Source organism: Ascaphus truei, chromosome 4 (genome assembly GCF_040206685.1).
Source record: "Ascaphus truei isolate aAscTru1 chromosome 4, aAscTru1.hap1, whole genome shotgun sequence".
NCBI classification, from domain to species: domain Eukaryota; kingdom Metazoa; phylum Chordata; class Amphibia; order Anura; family Ascaphidae; genus Ascaphus; species Ascaphus truei.
Genome location: NC_134486.1, coordinates 410,632,430 through 410,656,631, shown reverse-complemented (window position 1 = coordinate 410,656,631; position 24,202 = coordinate 410,632,430). Strand labels below are relative to the sequence as shown.

Here is a 24,202-nt window from a genome sequence, read left to right as displayed (position 1 = left end):
AATTATTCAAAGCCTATCTTTACTATGTGCAGCCAATCTCGGCGTGGGAAGCAAACCTCCACCCTATGGCAGAGTTGCCCACAGTTCATGAAGCCGGGCAAGGGGCTTCATGGTATGCCAAGGGCCCTGCGCTAACATCACACCTGAGCCGCTTTGCATACCTGACCAAGCCCCCTTCTCTGGCGGCAGAATGTCTACCTCTGTCCCAGACATCTGGACATCTGCTGGGCAAACTGTTTATAATAACTCCTCCTAAAGTAACACTGTGGTCTGTCACTGCCTTTGTTAAGTCCGGACTTCTGCCGACAGCCCGGTGACACATCAGCGTGGTGCCTCAGAAGTCGGCATTTAGGGTATGCATGATTCACTCTCTGGAATTGCCGGTCATATACTGTGCTTGTGAATCCCCAATGTATCCGCTGCCCCGCCTGTCTGAATGTTAATTTCCTTCCTCTCTTAACATTAATGCATTAAAAAGAGAGGAACTTTCATTCATAACTTTGTATTAAAGTTAATAATAAGGCGAACATAACTGCTTTACTGTTTGTACCCCAGCAGCACTCACACCAACTTTTATAGCGCTGTCATACTCATAACCTAAGTTAGCTCCCTGCGTCTGCGCTGTGTGAAAAAGCGGCTGGAGTTTAAAACCCTTTTTCCGCTTTGCGGTTTGGCAGTGAAACATTGTTGCAATACTCTGAACTAATCCATAACTGTGATCGCACTCATACAATGTAACTTAGTATAATGATGTGGTAATCATGTATGCTATAGTCGGAACTAATCCATAACGGTGACCGCACTCATACAATGTAGCTTAGTATAATACATGTGGTCCCCTTATTCCTAGCAGGACACACACAGACAATTCTAACGCATTTACAGGCTCGCAGCCAGCAGTGGGCTGCAGAGCTGACACTTCACATTTACAATATGACTCAGGGGAACCCAGCCGGGCATAATACCTTTATTTACTGGCCTGGGTACCCCTTCGCCGTCACACTACCCATACTGAAAACCCCTTTGTGCATCGTTCCTAAAAGATATCACATTTTGTTTGCCTGGCTAGATGTTTTACATTTCATTATGTGGCTGTAGTATTCCATCATTAAAATATTATTAATACCTCCCTTTTTTAATATATATTATGGAATATTTTTTATACTCGTTACTTTAAATGACCATCAAGATTATAAGGTATAATGTAAAAAAACTAAACTCTCCACAAAAGCATAAACTGGTCGCTTTAAATGTGTGACGTGCTTTGAGTCCCATTGGGAGAAAAATGCTACATAAATAAAGTTATTACTGTTACTTCTTTTTTTACTGAAGCTTAAAAAATTGAGATAATAATATTCATTTAAGGAAAATGGATAGGTTTTTTTTACCTAACAGTAGACAATACACTGAAGTATTCCAGGCATCTGGAATGGACAAGGGGATATCTAATATTAATCCATCAAAAGATACCCTTTCAATCTCAGAATATCAAGGCTGTCAAAGAAGATAAATATCTTGTGGTTTCTGGATCCTTTGGACCTAATAAAATAACATTATCAAATATTTATTCCCCGAATGAACACCAACATAAATTATTGGATCACTTTTTTCAGATTCTAACAGATATTTAAACATGCTAATGATATTGGATGGAGATTTTTATTCAGTAATTAACCCATTCTTGGAAAAGGACCTATATAAAATGGACCCTACTTTAGATGACCAAGACCTCATATAGTCCAAAAGTTTAAGGAAAGCACGTACAAATTTCAGCAAAGCAAATGCCTTGAGATTTACACCAAAATGACAGAGGTTACTTCTTCTTTTCAGCAGTTCATCACAGTTACTCGAGAATTGATTGTTATATTGATAATACATTGGTTAAAACATCTTTCTCAAGCATGTTAACTTCCAATTACTTGGGAAGACTATGCCCTCTTGGAAAAAACTATAGATGATCTTACTGATGTAGCCGGGTCCCCTTAGCCCCTTACCTCCGCTGCGGTGAATGGGGAGGCTACGGCAGCTCTGCCGAGGTGCACGGTTGCCGGGACTGCGGGCGCATGCAGGGGGCCGTCAGGTGGTGTTGCGGCAGTCAGTGGGGGTGCTCCAGTGCTCTGCAGCATTCCCATCTTTAGGGTGCCCCATCTTTAGTTGTCTGCGTATGCGCAGTGGCAGTGTAGTGGCCATCTTAGAATGTCCCATGCATGCTCTGGGCGACGGACCATGTGACGCGCAGAAGCCAATAGGGCTCCCTGGATCTCCTGAGGGAATATTGATACATTTGGCGTGCTAGGACTTCGTGCTCAGTTGGGAGTAGGACGGCGACAGAACAGCAGTGCTTCCCTGAACTGGGCTTAGAGTTGCCCTGCAGGCCCCAGTTAGGCCCCAATTATTATCAGTTTGTGGCTGCTACAGGGAAAGGCCCCTAGATATTGACATTTCCACCTTATCCTTACCAGTGTCAGGCATCAGTGACAAGACGCCGCACTGTGACTTGCGGCCTGTGGTCTGGGACCAGACCACCATCGAACTAAGAGACTCTTACGGTGAGACCCTCCAGCGGGAGTTCACCCCATGCAGAGGCGGACGCCTTTGTTGATGGACTGGACAGACCTACATCAGTGGATCAACCTTGGTGTTATTCGGCGGTACCCGGGTACTGGAGTGCCCTGGAAGGTATCACATCTAAGTGTACCAACGATCCACAGGGGTAGCGCTACTCCTTACACTTTGGTGGGGACTGACATTGGGGGAAGGACATCAGGGATATTGATGCCAAGCACCCTATGTACTTTGGGGACACTCACCCTGTATTATTGTATTGTGTGTGATATACTGTGTGGTACAGGTTACCGTATTCTCTGTTAGTAATCCAGTTGATATATATATATCCCATGTGTGTGTTTACTATTGGTATTGGTTCCTGTGAGGGTTTTATCCCACTAAGCTGGTATCCCTCGCAGGTGGACGCGCTTTACCGAGGCGAACCAGAGATCACCCCCGGCTCCCAGCGGCAGAGGCCACTTCTGTGAGCCACAGGTAACGGTAGCACCGGTGGTTTTCCTTAGTTACTGGGAAAGGGGACTAATTTACACATATATTCAGAAAATGGTCCCTGAAGGCCTAATGAGGCCATGCTATGTGATCCTCTTACACTGTCTAAAATGAATGAACAACTGATCTCATATTTTCAATTAAGCTTATCCGAGAACCTACCTACCACAACAGTTCAGTGTGACCATGTTACTCCCTTTGGATGACGTCACATCCTTTCCCAAAAAACTCTGTCACAGGGTCTACTACAACCAATCAGATTGGGGATATTGTTCCCATAATCTGATTGTCTGAAGTAATATGTGATGGCAGCCATGTTGCTTTTGGTGACATCATGTTAAAGGGAAAGGAAGCAAAGCCATTCTGATTGGCTAGCTTCACTTCCTTTACATGACATCACCAAAAAAAAAAACCACACAACACATGGTTTGCACAGCCAATCAGAAGCATGTGAACCATTTGCACTCAAATGTGACGTCACAGGCCTATAAAAGTCTGTGCAGCCTCATTTTACGGCAAGAAACCGAGGAGGTAGGACCTCTTCCAATAGTAATACAAGGGCGTGCTGAATGAAGAAGAAGAAGAAGATACAGATGAAGAAGAAGAAGATAGAAGACCCCCAAAGACCACAGAAGACCCCGAAAGACCCCAAAATTGGATTACAATTTACAGATGAAGAAAGAAGAAAAGGACTTTGAATTTATTTTTTTAACCTGTGGGTCATTGCTGTCTGGGATCATTGATTGGTTCGAGAGCTTGCGGTGACCATGGGAATCTGAGAAATCTAAAATCTAAAATGTAAGGAAACATATTGAATGTATGTTATTTTTTTATTTACAGGTTTTTTTATTGTATTTTTTTGTGATTGCATTTTTTTTTTTAACACATTCATTCCAAATATATTTATGTATGGCCTTTTAGGGCTATAGATACATACAGTAAGAAGCAATGGTTGTTTGGCAAATGCTTGCTTATATGTATTTGAAATGTATATTGCTTTTTTTATTTTAAATTTGTATACTACTTATATTGCATATTGATATAGCTTTCAGGATTTTTTTTCTGGTGTTTAAATAGTATATTTCTGGGTTTTGATTGGTGTTTGCTTTTTAATGTTGGATTCTTTTTTGACTTTTGATTTTGAATGATGCAGTTTATTTAGATACTGTATTTATTTTTTTTATTCATGGTTTTGTTTATTCTGGTCTTTATTTTGGATTTGATTAATTGATTGATGGTAATTTTTTTCAGTTTACTTCTTTATTTTTTTGTTTGAGATTGTTTTGAATGCATTGGATCTTGTTTTTGATTGTTTATTTTTAGGTTGACCATTGACTGGCATAGTGTTTAAATCACGCCCATATTATATGGGCATGATGTAACCACTGTGCCATTCAATTGTTCTATTGGCATTAGTAATGTGTTGATTTTGCAATGTAATGTGTTTTTGTTTGGCCCTTTTTTTTATTCCTTCACCATTTCTTGCTATAGTGGTAAAACATGCCCATATTACATGAGCATGATGTACCCACCGTACCAATGAATGGGTAAAGAGTGGAGGTAGTTGCCTGGGGAGGGTGGTTAGACCTCCTTGGTGGGTAGTGGGAGAGGGTGGGTTAACCCCTTAATTACTATTGCGGTTACTAACAGCTAAGGTGATTAAGGGGCTAGGGGCTATTAGATTGTATTTTTTATTGTACTGCATTGTTTGTGGCAGCGTCTCCATGAAGCCCTTACTGGCTGTTTTTTTTTCTATCAGCTATAGTGCTTTAGAATTTTAAGCACAATAGCAGGGGGGGAAATAATACAGCTTGTGCGATCAGGCATGTTTTTGCCCGCACCTAAACAAATGCGCTTCATTTCTTTGTGAATCCCGCGTCTGGCTTCATTTTTTATCGTGCAATCACATATTTCTCAATCAGGAACAAAAGCTCACTGCTTAGTGAATCGCCCCAATGTATTTGCCATGGGTGCTCCGTTCTTCTCTGGCACAGAGAAATGAATTAACTGAAACAGAATATACAAAAATAATGTTACTCTAGAGAACTTTGTTAAAATAGCAATAATAAGGTTCTATAACAAAATCAACATTTCGGTCTTGTCTTTGATCTTTGTCCAGGGATCCAACATAGGCCCGAAACATGTTTTTTTTTTAATTAATCCTTATTATTGCTATTTTCACCAAGTCCCCTGGAGTGCCCTTCCTTTGCATCTTCTGCTTTGGTCCTGCAATATGCAGTCGGTGGGGAAGGTGAGCATACTGTTGACGCTTTATAACTCTGAAAGAAGATCAGCCACAGATCATAGCTCTGCAGAGCAGAGAGCAGAGAGGTTCAACACATTGTCCTAAATAAAACAATTATTTTAAACACTCATTATGAGTTGTTAATCTACAGTTTTGTAGCGTTGTCGTATAATAATGTGGTTTTGCAGCGATTACTGTACGTACTGTTAAGAAAAACAGACTCCCTCTTAGCAATTCTAGGTGCAAATAGGTAACGGTAATAGTATGTAACTGCACTGTTCTGGACATTTTAATAATGTAGACCTTCCCTGTGCTCCAATTTTGAATGGGAGAAATCATCATCATGCACTTGTCCTGTCGCACTGGTAATGGAGATATAGTGCAATTACAGCAGTAATAGCAGTGACTTGTTAGTCATCATTCTTTTATGTTGCTGGATCTCAAACTTCACAGGAACAGCTTGGTAATGGGGAGAGGATGTACTGTACAGAGCAAACTTTTATAGCATCGTAGAACAATTACTTCCAACAAAACAAACTCCCTGTGCTCTGTGCACCAAAATTTAGATTGTAAGCTATATGAGGCAGGGTTTTGTGCCTGCAAAAATATATATACTCTGCAGTGCTACATTGAGAAAAAAAGGTTGTTTTTGTACTATATGTTACAGCTAATGTAGTACTTTAGCTACAGTACTGGACATTAATATTTTTGGTAGTCGTTGGCAAAAAAAGTTTTGGATAATTATTTATCTAAAATAAATGTTGCTTATTTAGATAAGAACCATAATCAGACAAATACTATGTAACGTGTAATCCCCCTACCCCAATCGCATATAGAGTGCATGTGAGGGGGAACCTATATGTTAGCAGGTGTGTGGTGCTTTATACCTGTCAGGCTCACAGGAGGCCTGAGACTCCGATAGTGAGAGCCTGGGGTGAATCCTCTGGAACGATCTTCCTTACAGCGCCTCCACCTATGTAGGATTCTAGGAGTGTAGAATGTACCCCACACAGGACCCACATATATGAACCACATACACCAAAGTTATATATAACACAGGTTTACTATATGCAGATAACATCACACAATACACATGCATTAACCATATGATCTCCACAGTGTATAACCTCCGTGTCACCCTGTAACCCTACTTCCCCGGATGATAACCCTACACCGTGTCCACAGTCTCCAATATCCTTCACTCTCACTTAGGAGTGTATACCTCGTTCCCACCACCATGTATCCCCACACCGTGTCCACAGTATGCCCCTTGTCCCGTGGTCAGTGCTGCCACTATGTGTGAGTACTCTGTTGGTGCACTTATATAACGATACCTGCCCAGTGCGACGGCACCTGGGCTTTAAAAGATCTTCAAAAAGGATCCACCGATCTCCGGTGCGACGTCCTGTTTCAACAGCGCGATGATCCGTTAGGGGCAATCCCACCCTGGAGATAGCCCCACTCTCTCGGTACCATAGGCTTGATCCCAAGCCTCTTCATGGGAAGCGCAGCGTCCACTGTGTCCCTCACTGATAATATCTCTCACTAAGGGGGCAGGATCCCTAACCTAGGCCCTGTCCCTGAAGCACAACAAGCTATAATGGGTGACTCAGGACCTCACTGGGGCCTAGGTGGCTGCTGGCCTAATGCAGCGGGTCACAGACCCCTGCACTCACCTCCTACCCCTAGCTCTTTCTGGTCTTGACTGACTAGCGTGGGCTGAGCACGCGAAATGTATCTATCTCCTAGAGCAGGGAGATACTGCAGCCCTATTGACTCCCTGGCATCAGGTGGGGCGCTCCTGAGGCTCATGGGACTTGTAGTCACTGCTATAGCCTCCTTGCAATTGGCTGCCCTTCCACACACATTTACTGTGCATGCGCGAACTAACAGGGGCCTCCCGTCGCATCTTTACCCTGCGCATGTGCGAGGAACGAACATGGCGGCGCCTGTGCTGTCGGGCCGCCGCGAAGCCTCCGGAGCACCGGAGCACTCCCTGCTCGGCCCCCAAACTCCAGAAACTCCGGCGGGTCTGCCGCTTGGCTCCGGCAGCACTCACCATCGCTCCCGGCAGTGGAGGTAATGAGTGGGGTCACAGGGCACAAAGGAGCCCAGGGCAATACACTCCCCCTGGTAAAATACCCAACTCCCTCGCTTGGGACAACATACTTAACCAACCATATACAGACATTATATAATGAAAAATGCAGTAACATATATACAACTTATCACGTCATATCAGCTTTATATGAGATTGTACATTTCATTGAACATTACAATGGCGGACTGAACTCTACCGCGAGCCCACTGCTGAGCCTCATAATGGGGTGCCCGAATTTGGTCATAGGTTACCCGGTTTGGAGGGTACCTTACTCTTTGGCTCCTACGGAGCTATTCTCCAGCAACTACCTCTGGGGAGTAATAGGTACAGTCCTGAGGCTCAGCCTCTTTCCTTGAGTGGAGAAATGTCTCTGAATAGTCTCTGTTTGGCTCAAAGCACGGGCTCTGTGGATCCAAAGGCTGGCCTGCTGGAGCCACCTTAGTAGGCGTTGGTCTACGGGGTACTTTACCTGTAGCTCCTCCGGGAGATGTCCCTTCAGTGGAATAGTCCCTTTGAGAGGGTCCTTCCATAGGATCTTCAGGAGTTTGAGTGGGTATAATTGTTTACAGTCTCTGGACCAATCTCGGAGGAATCGGCCTCCTCGTTCAGCGGGGTGGCCAGTATTTCGGCTTCCTCGTCTCCTACTTGTGGAATGGGGAGAAGATGATTACGATGCCATACCTTTACCCGGTAATTTCATGGCATTTAATTGCACACATTCCATGAAATTCAAACAAACACGTGTGCCTGGGGTGATTGGCAATATTAATGCCGTGTGGAGTACAGCAGCGCACACGAAAACGGCTCCGTGATTTGTTCGAATAACGGCCGCTGCATCTGTAGCTCGTATGAACTACAGCTCCAAGGTATGCTAATTCGGGATCAACACTTGATAGTGCGCCCGCAGCTAGGAGCTGCAATGTCCAAGAGCAGTAGGATCTGTGGTAATAACAGGGTGAGTATATGGAGTACCTTACAGCTTGTCCTTGAGTGACCAGAAGATTATAACCGCACTGCGGTGCATCCCGAAAAACTCAGTCGCCAGGAGTGGGTTAGTCACCCCAGCTGGCACCACGGACGTTCTTTTCCGCCAATAAGGACCGTGAACCGGGTATATAGTAGCCAAAAGACAAGCTTGTTCCACGAGGAGAACTGTGTGTCTTTGAATCAATGCACAGCGGGAGATTTAGACACCGCCTCTGGTGTTTCTCCCTCAAAGAAATCCTCTACAGCTGATTGAATGAACCGATGACGTCCAACGTAATGATGCACCCTACGCGTTTCGTCTGCTGCACGCCAACTTCATCAGGGGATATCCAATGGGGGGATAGACAAGTATTTATAGCCTGTTGATAACTGTGATTGGTGGGTCGGGAAGCTAATAAATTACCCATAAAACGAACTTTGCATTGAGTGCATATATATTATATATATATATATATTATATATATATATATATATATATATATATATATGTCATACGTTACCGTTCCGAGGTCTGGTAAGCAAGAGACAGCACTCAGTGAAAATACTTCAACAAGGTGTATTAGTGAAAACAGTTACATCAAGAAACTCAATGTTTCGGTCCTCCAAAACAGGACCTTCCTCAGGGGTATACCACGGCGTGGGGCAGAGAAAGGAAGAGGCTTATAGGCAGCTGAGAGTTGGGGCCCGGACACGACTGGCAGCAGGGCCTGGCCAGAGGTCGGGGGAAATGTGCAGTGCTAGTCGGGCCTCCCCAGCCAGCAGGCCCGGGACACCAACCCTGGCAAACGCCCCTGTTGGCGGCCCTGCTCACATCTTCAGCCTCTCTCTCAACACTAGTGTACTCCCCTCATCCTTCAAGCATGCTACTGTACTCTGATTGGGAGTCATCATATCACGATCCACGCTATTACGCCTGAATAGGCAATATCCAGCCCCTGACGAAGTGACTGACGTCATGAAACGCGTAGGGTGGTTTTTATTCTGGCTTAGACTTGGATCATCCTCCCCCGTTTGTGCACTGTCCCCTTCAGACTCTGCCTCAGTTCTCTGAGCTCCACTGCCTTCTCGGGCGCTCCCCCTGTCCTCGCGCTGTGGTGTGACATCATCCACACATCGCGCGATCTGTGGGTTTGTGCTTTTGGCGTCGGTGATTCCTCCAACAGCATGTAGTTCAGGTTCCTCATTGTGGTACCCCTCACCCACCTGGAAGGTCTGCGTGAGTGGCAGCAGTGGTCGTCCTGGCAGTGTGGATCCTTGGAGGCTGTGCTGTTTTCAATCTCTGCAGAGGCTCTGGTCTGGATTCAAGGACAGTTCTCTATGGGTTTAAATCATTCAGCCTTGCTGTAAGTAGGATTTTAATTTTACTCCTACCGGATGACTCAGCCTATTAGTGTCTTTAGCCCAACATTCATGTGTCTGTTGTTTTCTTAATATTTTATTTAATTGCATTAAATCTGTAATTATTTCTTTGCCAATCTTTTCAGTGTCTGTTTGTTTACATTTGTTTTGTTATTTGAGTTGCACTATGATCTTTTTCTTTTGTCTTCTCTGTTTTTGTTTTTCATGTTTGTTTGTCTTTCCATGAGACTCCATTGAAGATTCCCCTCAGGACTCCATTCCATTTACCTTGGACTATATATTTGGTCAGATTTATTTTTTTATGAAGAAGCCTGCTGCGGATCCAACCTCCAGCCACTGCGCAATCTCCCTTCTCTATCTTGCCTCAAAACAACAATAACAGCTTCTATACAACTGCTCAGAAACACGCAAGCTTCTTTTTCCCAGGCGCTATACAGTACAGTAGCGGCCGGGCTAAACCTTATGCGGCTGCCCCCGCATTTTAAAAATAGCGTGGGCAGCGCGCGGCTGTCTTCGGCCGAAAACCGGACGGTTTTCCCGCGCCTCGGGCGCTTTCAATAGTAAGTGCCATTAGCGCGTGGGAAACTCTGTTTTTAAATGGAGAATGTACCCGCGGCTAGCCCGCTATGCACCCGGCAAGCTTTAGAATAAAGCTTGCCGGGACAGTACATCTCAACTCTCCCTTCCTTATAGAATGTAATCTCCTCCGAGCAGGGCACTCCTTACCAAATGTACCAGTGTATGTTAATGTCGATATTTTATTGTTACTATCTTCTGACCCCATTGTACTGCACTACAGAATATGTTGGCACATGATAAATAAATAATCATCAGAATAATGCATCAGCCACCTAAAATGCTATATCTTCTACCTCCTGCTTCCCGTATAATATCGACCATCTGCTATAGAGCTACAATATGCTTCATACTGTAGCAAGCAGCTCTCAGAAACACCCCAATCTCCTTTCCCCAGTAACCTTACTACATGTTTCCACTTTTCCGTTGGTTATAGAGTGTAAGCTCCTCAGAGCCGGACCCTCCTTACTTACTGAACCAGTGTATGTCACGTGATACCAGACAATTTACACCTTTTTACCAGGATCATTCACTGAGCAAAACAAGGTAATGAAATAAATTAAATTTATTCGCACAAATTCACTTACACACAATGGAACACAAAATACAGACAAAAAGACACACTTTCTGGGGGTCTGGGATCTAAACTAGACTTTCCTAGATGCAGGGAACTATGAATAAGAGTTTTACCCTGACCGTGACTTAGCCCAGAATCTTCTGGTTCCCAAATCATCTTGACGTTCCACACGCCACCGCTCCCTTCTCTTCAGAGAACTTGGACTTTTTTCGGCGCGAGCTACTACCGATCCTCTGGAACTCAAATCGAAATGAAATCCCAGCCACGTCCGCTACGTTCGATTTTGAGAACTTGGGCACAAATGTCAGGACTTAGTTTCTGGCAGGCAGGCTTTTCTGGCTTGAAATCGAAGCCGGTTGCTCTGCTATTCGCGCAAGAGCAACTTTGAAAAGCCCACCCGCGCTCTTTCTACCGGAGAACTCTAAACTGATTGGCTCACAGGTTCTTTATAGTATTCTGAATTTCATTCACAAAACTCAGCAGCAAATCATCGCGTGGGAAAATTCCCAGCAGCCAATCAGAGCCAAGCCGGCTAGAAAAGCCGGACCAGTGGGAAATCTGAAATTGCCAAGGGACATGTGCAAGTTTGCCACCTCCGTTCCTGGCAATCGCAATGCCACCTGATGGGGCAGGCTCCACCAGGTCTGGTAGAGCAAGTGGCAGCCCGGACGGCTGTCATTGATCTCCGGACCTGTTACTCCGACTCTCCCTGCTGCCCAAATGCTATTCACACCTCTGGCATCCTCTGAAGGCTTTGAACTCTGATATCCAGCAGACATACCGTCGGTGCCTATGGGTTAGCTCAGGAAGCCTGGCTGGACATGGGTTTCGAATGTAAAAGCACATTATGTTCCAGTACATTAATAATGTATATTTTAGTACACTAAGGTAGATGTTTTAATATACTTTATGAGTCTCTGGGAATAGGGGAGAGAAGAAGAAAGATGTCTGTATTTTTATTCTTAGCTACCTTATTCCCCATACACTATCTTTTAGACTCACGCTGGACTCTCAGATTCCCCCCTCAACCTTGTATACGATTGGGGCACCCACAAACCCTACACTGTTTCTGGGTTATCTTGGCACAAACTGGGGTACACCCCTTAACCTAGGGATTCCCTCAGCTACAGGAATACCTATTCATCCCTGTGCCTCATTCTCCTTTCTGGCTATGCTGAAGCAGGGTACCCTAGCGGTGAGTCGCACTTGCGTTTTTAAGGGGAGATATTGCCGGGACAATGTGCCTGCATGTATCCGAGAATCAGGCATGATTCCCGGGTACATTTATGGGGGAACCGACAAGTCCGTACCCCAACCTCCTAGGCACATTCTGACAACAACTCCTCCGCAACCCCCCATTCCCCCCCAGCCCCCACCTGAAACTCATACCCTGCTCGCTTGCTCGCTTGCATACCCGAAAAGGGAAAAACACATCAAATACTTTTATGACATGTTATACATTGGAACAGTACAATGTTACTGGGCCCAAGAGCTAACTCTCTTGGACCCTTATACACAGATCAGTGTAGCGATGGAGGGGGGCTGGCCCGGTAATAAAGGGGTTACACCCCAGCTGGCTACCCCTACCATCGTATGGGAGGCGAGGGATTAACTGTAATAATTTACATGTTTATGGCCCTTTGTTCCCCTTCCCGGCTTTTTAATCCCCATTTGCAGCCTGTCCCATAGGTCGCATTGAGGCTCCATGAATGTCTATGGAGATTTCAAGGGTTTTGGCCCGATATCGAAGAAGACCAGCAAATGGCGCCTGAGAGGATGAGCGGAACTTCTCCATTGAAATGAATGGCGTAATGCCTTTCAATGGGGATTCCTCGAGTCCGCTCTCCAAGAACTGAGTTGGCTGCCGGCCAAACCGCAGAATCCAAAAGTAACTACCACTTCAACGAAAGAGCTTTGATCCGTAGATTACCATGGGAACTTGGTCACGGACAAGTTCAAACCTATTAAAAATGTAACTCCGGTTCTGGGGCAACTAGCGGCCCAATTCTTTTTGCCCCTAGCTCATGGGAACCCCCTTACTCGACCCAAACTGGGTCTGACGGGCAATGGCCGCGAGAAAGAGATGCAGTCACCACGAGGGTCGCCACCATTGACCGCAATGGCGGAAAAAAGCCGCTAGGTTTTAAAACACCAAGTGCGAAAGTGTGAAAACCTAAAACCCATATCTCCGGTTCGGTAAGGACTAGAGGGGTGTGATTTGGCCACCATGCAGTCACCGCTCCGGCATGATAGCATGGCAATTTCCAGCCCCCTCCGATCAACCGAACGGAGTATGGTTAACTCTTTAAAATGTAGTTCTGCCATTGACTCAAATGGTGGAGAAATGCAATATGAGAAGAAAGTGGTGGAGCACTGCTAAAAAAATGAAAGGGCTGGAGGCTGCTTGCAAATAAAAAATGCTTTAATTTATGGCATTAGTAGACCGGGCTACAAAAATGGGGTGCCTCTGACGCGTTTCGCGCTGTAGGAGCGCTTTATCAAAGAGTAACCTGCGTGTATGCAATCTCTCATTTATATATGCCAGAGCTACATAGCCTATTCGCGCCAAAATGGGCCCCTCCGATCACATGGTCGGGTATAATTACGGGTGCCCGTGTAGGCAGGGACAGCCCACCCAGCTAGTGCACAATAAACCTAATTAAAATTAATTAAAAACAAGCTTAACTAAATCGTCACTTAGCTGAGTCTGAAATCTGCAGATGGTGGAGAAATGCAATATGTCTAACATGTGGTGTTTAAATGATATATTGGTATCTCTGGTTCAGTGGGTCAGAGCGAGCTGAAAATTGGCCACCATGTAGAGTCCCCTCCGGCATGAGGGTATGGCAATTTGTAGCCCGCTCGGCACAACCGAACGGAATATTTTTATGTATATAAAATATTGTGAGTTTACTGTATTTCATGCCTAGTGTAAAGCCCGCAAAAGCTACTGGCCCATACAGTATGTTAATGGTCAGGGGGCGACAGTATGTCTACACAAAGGCCACTGATCAAAGGCTCATCCCCCCAGATTGTGTATACAGGGTGGAGAGAAAGCAGGACATGGCCTTTCACATGAAGTGCCATCATTCCCACCTTTAGTCAGGTTTCCCCGGCCCAGATCCCCATCTGGCAGACTTATAGACGCCAACTCTTTAGAGTGGGGTTAGGAAAATGGGATCCTGACTAAGGGATTGTGCGCATGTGCCAGCTACCTGGGGGCAGGTACCAAAGTGCTTCCCACGTTAGCTGACAAAAGGTAATTGGGTACAGATAATTGTTAACCAATACCTGAGACCCAATGTTAGGGTAGAGAGCCCAAATCACATATAAACGATTGCAAGCTCTATGCCCATTGTTCTTTGTGATTTTACCTGACTGATACCTGATGCCTGATGAACTGCTAACCTGAATCCTGGTTATTTAATTTTCCCCTTCCTAAGTAAGTGTATTTATTCCGTTTGTTATTTGTCCAACATTGTGTGTCCACCGGTCTTTTAAGGAATACAATCTCTTTATTATATCACAGTCGTATTCAATTCAACCCAGTTATTTGTCGTATATTATAACCCTGTAAGCTACCGTGACAATCAGGGTTAACCAAAACAGGCTTAACCTTAATTTGAGAGCCTGGTTACACCCTACTGTCATACAGTGTATGATAAGGTTGATATTTTATTGTTACCGTCTTCTGACTCCATTGTACTGAGCTGCAGTATATGTTTGCACATTATCAATAAATAATAATTACATTATAGTTGATTAAATAATAATTATGCGCTGTATTTCATAACAAAGTGCCGCAGGCCCCGCAGCCCGCGAAAGGGTTCGGTTTTGGAAATGACGGGCAAACTAAAGCTGCTTAGGTAAGAGAAAAACAGACACCTTGATATATTGTAATGGTTTTCGGGTCATTAAGGCATTTGCTGACTGGATGAAATGAAATTGTGAATCCTAGCTCCGGGATCTTTTACAACAGTCAAAGATTTGGATGGAAAATTGAATACACTGGGGATTGTAGCTTTTATATATCTAATAATGCCAGGTAAGATGCTCCGTGGTGATATTAATGCTTGCTGGGGAATTATCCGAGAGCCTGGAAAATCTTTTTCTGTGATAGTCTGTGATGGGCTAAGCTTGGAGCTAAAACATGAAAATATCTGTAATCCTCTATATTGATATTCATGGTGATCGTTCACTGCACCCTTTTTAAACACCTCTCCATTGATATGCCACGATCTCATTTCTACTGTAATTAAAAGAGTTGTATAATTATCATCATATTATTGATATATTCCACAAAAATATGGAGTATTTCTGCGATGGTGCTGATGTGTCCTGGACAGGCGCCCCTCTCCACTGTCGCTCACAGGTATACAGTATACTGTAGAAGATAACAATAGAAATGATCACACACACCAAGTGAGTAAAGATCTATTTAGACCAAGGGCAGACAACTCCTGTCAGCAAGGGCCACCAACAGGTCAGGTTTTATGGATATCCCAGCTCCAGCACAGGTGACTCAATCAGAGGCTTAGTCAAAGACTGAACCACCTGTGCTGAAGCAGGAACTTATTGAGCCACCAGTGCTGAAGCATGGACTGATTAAGCCACCTGTGCTGAAGCAGGAATATTGTGAAAACCAGACCTGGTGGTAGTTCTTGAGGATTGGAGTTGGCAGCCCCTGTATTAATAATATTTTTAAAAAAAGACACAAAACATTATACTTCCAAATATTTAATAGAGTACAATACCACAAGTCTGATGTCAGCCAATAACAGTTCAAGGCATTCAAACTAGAGAGAGGTGTACAATATGTGTCGACATTTTATTTTCATTTGCTCCCCCCCCACCCACCGAAATTATAAAAATATATATATTTTGACTATTCTAATATTTTATTAATTGTAATTTTCTTTCCATTTTCGAATATTGTCCAATTTGTTGAATTTTTTTTATTTTGGGGTGTTTTTTTTGGGGGGGGAGCACATTTGTAAATTATTCAAGCATAAGAATTATTATTTTTTTTTAAACTTGACGACTTTTTTGAACTCCCACGAATGCACAAATATATTAAAAGATGCGCCCGTTCCTGATATTTAAAGAAAATTAAATACAAGAAAATCAATGGGTCTCATTACCGAGTAGAGTCTTAAATACGTCTTTGTCATATACATATTTGTATAATTATCTTTTCCTGGAGACTAGTCTAATAATCCAAGCATGGTTATTGTAATAAAAATGGCAGGGGATATGAAGTATTTTAATCAATCTGGTACTTCAGGGGTTAATGTGGTTACAGTTTTGAGTTAAACATACAAATAAGTAGTTTTAATGGCCTGCCAGACCAGGCCTGTGTTGTATGGGACTGATAGAATCTAGAGATAAGGACGTTTGGTTTGCCAGAGATGGGATTAATTATGGCTCTTCTGATACTCAAGGTAACAGGACACATGGAAAGGTATTTTCAAAGCATTCCTGGAAGGGTTGTAAAGATTGCCAAGGGACGTGACTAACCCTATGGTTCAAAAGATATGAAATATGAAGATATCATGGACCTGACGCCTATTCTGAAGTATACCGGATAGATATTTGTAAATGTTGCAATTAAACAAATTAAATAATGCCATACCCTTCATATTTAGGTGCAGGCAAGGGGCAGATATCAATGTATCGCCAAACTAAGGGGCGTCTGTCACATTAGTCAAACCCGCCTACATCTATTGATATTACTCACGTCTGTCTAAGTATTATGGAAATAATGTTATGAGGTCTTTTATATATTCATAGAATGCAGGAAACCGAATATCAGCTACTAAAGCAGAGTGGTGAGGCAAAATAACAGTCTGTGGAGATAATAGCAATGTCCTGTGTGTTGAAGTGGATAGCGGGGAGAGGGGAGACTAACAATGGGGTAATGCAAGGAATATGAAGCGGGGTACTGACAGAGAGGCAAGGAATCCCCACCAGGCTGTGTGACTCCTTGTGTAGCTTCTCCTTACCCCGTCTCCTCCGAATACTGTGGTGTGGAGCCGCACGCTCTCTATGCGTCACCACTAATCGGCTTCTCCCGCAACACTGATTGAGCCGGTGGTGTCCTTCGATACGTGAGATAACAGAAACAGAAGAGATGATCGAGGGGACTGCCGCTTGCTGTAGAAAAAAAGTTGGGGAACTCACCAGTAGAAAGAATGAAAAAGTCTTTATTAACCTACATAAAAATATAGACAAAACTCCTCCTCCCACGCGTTTCACGCCCACTAGGTCGCTTTGTCAAGGAGTGTGCAGTGGAAAACAGAAGTGCAATTTATACCTAACCCACACACACAAATCAAGCTGCTGTCAATTAGCCTGATGACACATCTACACATGCAATAAATCAAGTTTTTTAATTCTTTCCACTGGTGAGTTCCCCAACTTTTTTTCTACAGCAAGCGGCAGTCCCCTCGATCATCTCTTTGTTTCTTTTATATATTCAGTCAGACTTTAAACACCAAAAGAGGAATTTTTTTTTTACCAAGTCATAAAAATGACAGCCAAGTACAGATGCAGTTAGACGTTTTGTCGTGTATTCGGCCAGGAAACCGCAGATAGCAGCTGCCGGACAACTGTCTGCTCGCAGAATCTCCGCGACCAGACTAATTGCCCATCAGGATTAACACGGCGGTGTTCCCTGCTTCTGAATGGGACTCCCGCTGTGTTAGTCCTACCGGGCCGCATCAGTCTGGAAGAGACGCGCAGTGAGAGCAGACAGGATCAGTCACTGTCTCTGCACAGTTCTAACAGTTTCTATCTATGAATGAAATCCTTCCATAACTCTAGTCTTTATTTTGATACTTATAATATCAAGTGTTCATACACCGGTAATCATGAAATAAAGTTATTATTATGACTGAAACAAATTACCTTGATACATTCATCTTGCAACACAACCATTTTGAATATACTGTTAAATGTTTTAAGACTGTAATGAATGCATTCTTCACTCTTAATACATGTATCTCCAAAATGTTTGTCTTAATATCCCTATATATTACTAAGAGCACTAAGAAAATGGTGAATTACAGTACTCCTTCATTGAGCAATGATTCAGGGACTTAAGTGGTGATAATCCGTAAAACATATATGATACCATAATACCGTCACATGAATTGGCCTCACTGTAAGGTGTCCTCTGGCTTCAGAAGGTGTCTTATGAGCTTAAGTCCACTTAGGGAACTTGTTTTAGTGCTTAAATGTCATTGATTGAATGCACTACTTGACGAAATGCCTCAGCTGCCAGCGGACAGTACAATGCATTTCAGACTTCTTTGGCAGATAAGGGATTATTAGGTTGTCCAGATACTGTAAACCCCAACGTGTTATTGTATCTTCATTATACAGTAGTGTGCTGGTAATTATACAGGTCCAGGGGAAATTGTAGGTTATGGATTGCACTATTTGTTGGAACATTAACACTTTTCTATGTACATGTCACACACGTGCTTTAAAGACAACATGTCTTATCTTCGAACAGGTCCACTATTTTGTCAAGAGAGGGTAAGTCCAATGTCACTTTGCCTTAGAGGAAGCAAACACACTATAGCATACAAAGATATCTGCCTGTTTTGCTGCAACTGACATATAGTTTAACCCCACGGGGGGTCTGTGCTTCCGGATCGCACCCCTCATAGTAGTTATACTCCGGTGCCGGGGCAGCTGTAGTTACGCAGCTTGCCCCACTGCCAGACATCGGAGGGTTGGCTACATTACATCTATATGTGGATTGAATCAATGTGGTATCTGTAACACTGGTTGCAACTATTGTACTTCTTATTAACTTGTTATTAGAGCATATAACCATGTTTCTGTTTAAATATATTGTTTGAACAGTGTAGCATTACATAATTATCAGTATCTTAGGGAACAACTGTTACGTTAGTTGCGTTTACCGTAAGTGTCCTGGATTTACTGTGTGACTGCCTCTATATTTCTGTTTTCCTTCTCAGGTACGCCACTGCTGTTTGTAATCCCCTGGGGAATTGTCAAGTATCTTTATGAAGATTATGGGTTTGTTCATGTTCTAATCTTCCATATTCACCATGAGCAATTTATTTGTATTTGTCTGTGCTTTGCTTTTTCCTGCTCTCGTATAGTTCTATGACTTTCTGAAACGGGTTTTCCTACTTAAATATATCTAATAGTTGATGCTTGTATTTGTACATAGCGTCTGTGTGAAGTGTCCAGCGTTCATTCCTAAAAAGCATTCCAAATCAAGCGGAACTCTAATATCAAGTCATGTCAGTCTAATACAGAGGTGCTCAACTCCAGTCCTCAATCCCCTCAACAGAAAGTCAAATTTTCAGAATTTCCCTGCTTCAGCACAGTTGGTTCACTCAGAGGCGCTGTCAAAGATTGAAGTACAGATGCAGCGGCCATTATTCGAACATATCACAGAGCCGTTTTCGTGCGCGCTGCTGTACTCCACGCGGCCAATGACGAGGTTGCTTTGTTTGAATTTCATGGATCCCGATTTCTTTGGGCGCAATTCTTCACGTTTCCGTGGCAGAAATGAATTCATTGTATTGGGTACAGTACAGTACTTGGCAATTTTCTGCCCTCGATAAAAACGAGTCAACACGTGATATTGACGCGCCATGACATGGGTATTCCAAGGTAAACAAAACGCGGTAATGACGCGACATGACATGGGTATTTCCAGGTATGCAACACGCCTTAATGACGCGCCATGACATGGGTATTCTGAGGTATACAACACGCGGTAATGACGCGCCATGACATGGGTATTCCGAGGTATACAACGCCCTGTAATGACGCGCCATGACATGGGTATTCTGAGGTATACAACGCGCTGTAATGACACGCCCTGACATGGGTATTCCCAGGTATACAACACGCGATAATGACGCGCCACGATATGGGTATTCCGAGGTATACAACACACGGTAATGACGCACCATGACATGGGTATTCCAAGGTATACAACGCGCTGTAATGACACGCCATGACATGGGTATTCTGAGGTATACAACGCGCTGTAATGACACGCCATGACATGGGTATTCTGAGGTATACAAAGCGCTGTAATGACACGCCATGACATGGGTATTCCCAGGTATACAACACGCGATAATGACGCGGCATGATATGGGTATTCTGAGGTATACAACACACGGTAATGACGCACCATGACATGGGTATTCCGAGGTATACAACGCGCTGTAATGACACGCCATGACATGGGTATTCTGAGGTATACAACGCGCTGTAATGACACGCCATGACATGGGTATTCTGAGGTATACAACACGCGGTAATGACGCGCCATGACATGGGTATTCTGAGGTATACAACATGCGGTAATAACACGCCATGACATGGGTATTCCGAGGTATACAACGCGCTGTAATGACACGCCATGACATTGGTATTCTGAGGTATACAACACGCGGTAATGACGCGCCATGACATGGGTATTCTGAGGTATACAACACGCGGTAATGACGCGCCATGACATGGGTATTCCCAGGTATACAACACGCGATAAGGACGCGCCATGATATGGGTATTCCGAGGTATACAACACGTGGTAATGACGCACCATGACATGGGTATTCCGAGGTATACAACACGCGGTAATGACGCGCCATGACATGGGTATTCCGAGGTATACAACACGCGGTAATGACGCGCCATGACATGGATATTCCCAGGTATACAACACGCGATAAGGACGCGCCACGATATGGGTATTCCGAGGTATACAACACACGGTAATGACGCACCATAACATGGGTATTCCGAGGTATACAACACACGGTAATGACACGCCATGACATGGGTATTCCGAGGTATACAACACGCGGTAATGACGCGCCATGACATGGGTATTCCGAGGTATACAACACGTGGTAATGACGCACCATGACATGGGTATTCCGAGGTATACAACACGCGGTAATGACGCGCCATGACGTGGGTATTCCCAGGTATACAACACGTGGTAATGACGCACCATGACATGGGTATTCCGAGGTATACAACACGCGGTAATGACACGCCATGACGTGGGTATTCCGAGGTATACAACACGCGGTAATGACACGTCATGACATGGGTATTCCGAGGTATACAACACGCGGTAATGACACGCCATGACGTGGGTATTCCGAGGTATACACCACGTGATATGTTCGAATAACAGCCGCTGCATCTGTAGGGACATTGAGCCACGTGTGCAGAAGTTGCGATATCCTGAAAACCTGACCTGGTTTTTTTTGGGGGGGGGGGGGGAATTGAGCACCCCTGGTCTAAGTGCTTTATCCTATATTTGTACTTGATCAGTATATTGATCCAGAGGAAGGCAAACAAAACCCCCAGCGAAATATTCTCTAATGATATCTCATAAGGGGAAAAAGTGAATTCCTTCCTGACTCCAAGGTTGTTTGCAGCCTGCTCTGTGAATAAGATGCATTCCCCTTTAGAACATGACTTATCGTAACTAGCACCACCTCCCTTTCCATCACTGCAATTGTCCTGCATCTACAGTAGAACACAAAGTGGTATATCAAGGCAAAAGTGGTTCAAATCAGATCCGTCTGTATTTCAAGGGGTTATTTTTATCTCTTTGCTTTGAGACATACTGTAGATCTCCTAGTTGTTAAATACATTATGGGGATGCTTCAAAATGGAACATTTTATTTTTTGATTGTAAAATAATATACTATATTATTATTTCAAGCATGTTTATGGAATCTCCTACAAAGTTTGAGGCACAATAAGAGTATATTCAATTAAAAAAATATCCCTAATATGGCTGGCTATTGCTCTCATTCACATTCCAATATTCATAAACTTCTTTACTAGAATGCATTTACCTTCATTGAAATCAGTGGAGCAGGTGTATAGTTAACTGTGTGTTACCTCAGGGGTTCTCTACTCCTCCCTCTCCCCCCCCACCTTCCCCAACAGATCAGGTTTTTAGGATATCCCAGCTTCAGCACAGGCAGCTTACTCAGTCCCTGCTTCCGCACAGGTGGAACAGAGAGCTGCTTATGGGGGTATTTACCAAAGTCTTTTACTGCAAAAGCACTGTAAACAGATTTATTAAGGGGAAAACTTAACTGCTTTTAATGGGATTCAGTTTCATTGATAAATCTAGTCCTGTTATTTACACTGGGTCTGTATCAGATTTGCAGCCGGGAGGGTTTAATCCTATTCGTAGCAGATTTGGATTGCAAATGATAGAGGTGTGCTACAGACTTGTGCAGGGAGTTGAATTTTCATATAGAACATGGTGAGCACTGGCGAGATACACATCGGGTAGGGGGGGGGGGGATTTGTGAGTATATAGATAAATATCAAATGTTATAATATACTCATGTATATACTGTATTCTTTGTTTCTCCACTCATTCTGTAGTTGTAATTCTCAATATTTGGTGGGATTCCTGTTCTGCTTCCACTAGTTGCTGTGAATCCACTACGTAGGTAACATACAGAAAACAGCTTTGTTTTCTGTCTCAGAGATGAGATTTCATGATGATGAGATAATTAACAGTGTACTGTACATCTGCAGCTCCACATGGAACCAACATGAACTAATGGTAGATATACGTTTAATGGTTATTGATTGCTTTCATTGGTAATCTGTGCCTTTAAAAACACAATTTAGACAGTGTTTTAACATCTATCCTAGAAATGGTTTATTTGTTATCTATGTAAACTGAGACTTGTTGGGGGTTATTTATTCCCTTATGCTGCACCCCTAGTTTTTTCTTACTGGATGTTAAGTGTGGTAGTGTTGCTTTTCCATAGTTGCGTCTCTCGAAGGAAGGGGTAGTATATACATTGAATTATACGATTAACTATATCAGCCTTCCACAAAGTATGCAGTATAAATTAATGTGACTTTGTATAAAGGGATGTAATAGACCAGGCGTGTGAAAACTTTTTGTTTGCGCCCCGCCTGCCTGCTTCCCCCCTGCTCACGCCCCTCCCCCTCCCTTAACTTTCCTCCGGAGTCGGCAACGTCATGTTGCCATTTGATCCCGCAGCTTCATTTGACTGGTCAGAGAGAAGGTAAGAGACATACCGAGGCCTCACGCGCTCCCCCAATATTTTATATCAATGTTGTGGGGAAGAGTGCAGGGCCTCTGTAAGCACCAAAGCCCAAAAATGTTGCGCCCCCCAGTTTGAACACCTTCTGTAATAGACTATTTTGCCATAAAGTTGACCATTGTAAAAGCATTTTAAACTTGCGTATCTAAATGTCAATGAATATAGGTAATTTACAACTATATTCTGTATGACTTGATGTGCACCTCTCTAACTAATGATCTGCATTGAATGGGAGCCACTAATTAAACAGGTTTTTACATAATGCGCATGTGCTGTCAAAATAATATTTTTGGGGAGCTGCACCCCCAGAAGCACTTTCCACCGCTCAATACTTTGATTCATCATTTAAAGTACTTATCCCTGTCTGACATTTGATAGAATTAGAAGAAAAAGCACCAATCAACGAAGTTTACTTATTCCAGAACACCAATCCTTGTATCCTTTAGTGGGATTGCACATGGAAACTAAAGGTGACAGCAATGTGTGACACACACAGGCGCCTGCTAATATCACATGGATGCTGCTCTTTTGTTTATTGACCCTATTAATTCTCTCTCTACGGTAAGTGTAGCATTAGGAATATATCTAATTCCCTAATAACACAATGGATGGGGAAATAAACAAGTATTTTGCAGAGGAGAACAGAACTGTTGCTGATGTGCATTTTTCAATCCTTAATTGTCTTTTTAAACCGATAAGGAAACAAGCCTTGTACACTCCCATTTTCTTCTATGAGATGGATGCTCATGATTAGATGTTAATGGTCTTGCTGTTAGAATAATGATTTCTAGCATTGTGGTTGTCTGTTCCAATATAGAGCCCCATTATAACACACATAACAAAAGCATCCACGTTTATTGGGAAATAAATACAGTCTGTGAATCTTTTGCACCATCCTTGAGAATACAAACTCGGATTCTATGCAAATTGGTACTAAAATACCCATTGCTAGCTCTATAGCACAACCAGGGGTTCGCAATCATGTTGTGTTATCACTTGGATATCCAACAAACCTTAAAGACTGATATACAGCAGTGAGAGGAACTTTCATTTTGCACATTGTGAACCTGCTCACATGTTCTCTCCAGGAACTGGGAACATAGAAGAGGAGATGTCAAAGGAAACGAGACTCAGACACGTTAGCAGACCAAAGGAGGATAGAGAGACGAGAAAAGAGGGGC

The 24,202-nt window shown here is 43.4% G+C and overlaps 1 protein-coding gene across 1 annotated transcript in view; it reads left to right on the top strand.

The window, feature by feature from the left end:
* Positions 1 to 24,202, top strand: part of GLP1R (glucagon like peptide 1 receptor) — a 309,769-nt gene that overhangs the window by 183,011 nt on the left and 102,556 nt on the right. The window contains exon 9 of the mRNA XM_075595108.1: positions 18,891 to 18,951. Coding sequence (XP_075451223.1) covers positions 18,891 to 18,951 — 61 coding nt within the window. The remainder of the gene's footprint in view (positions 1 to 18,890; positions 18,952 to 24,202) is intronic.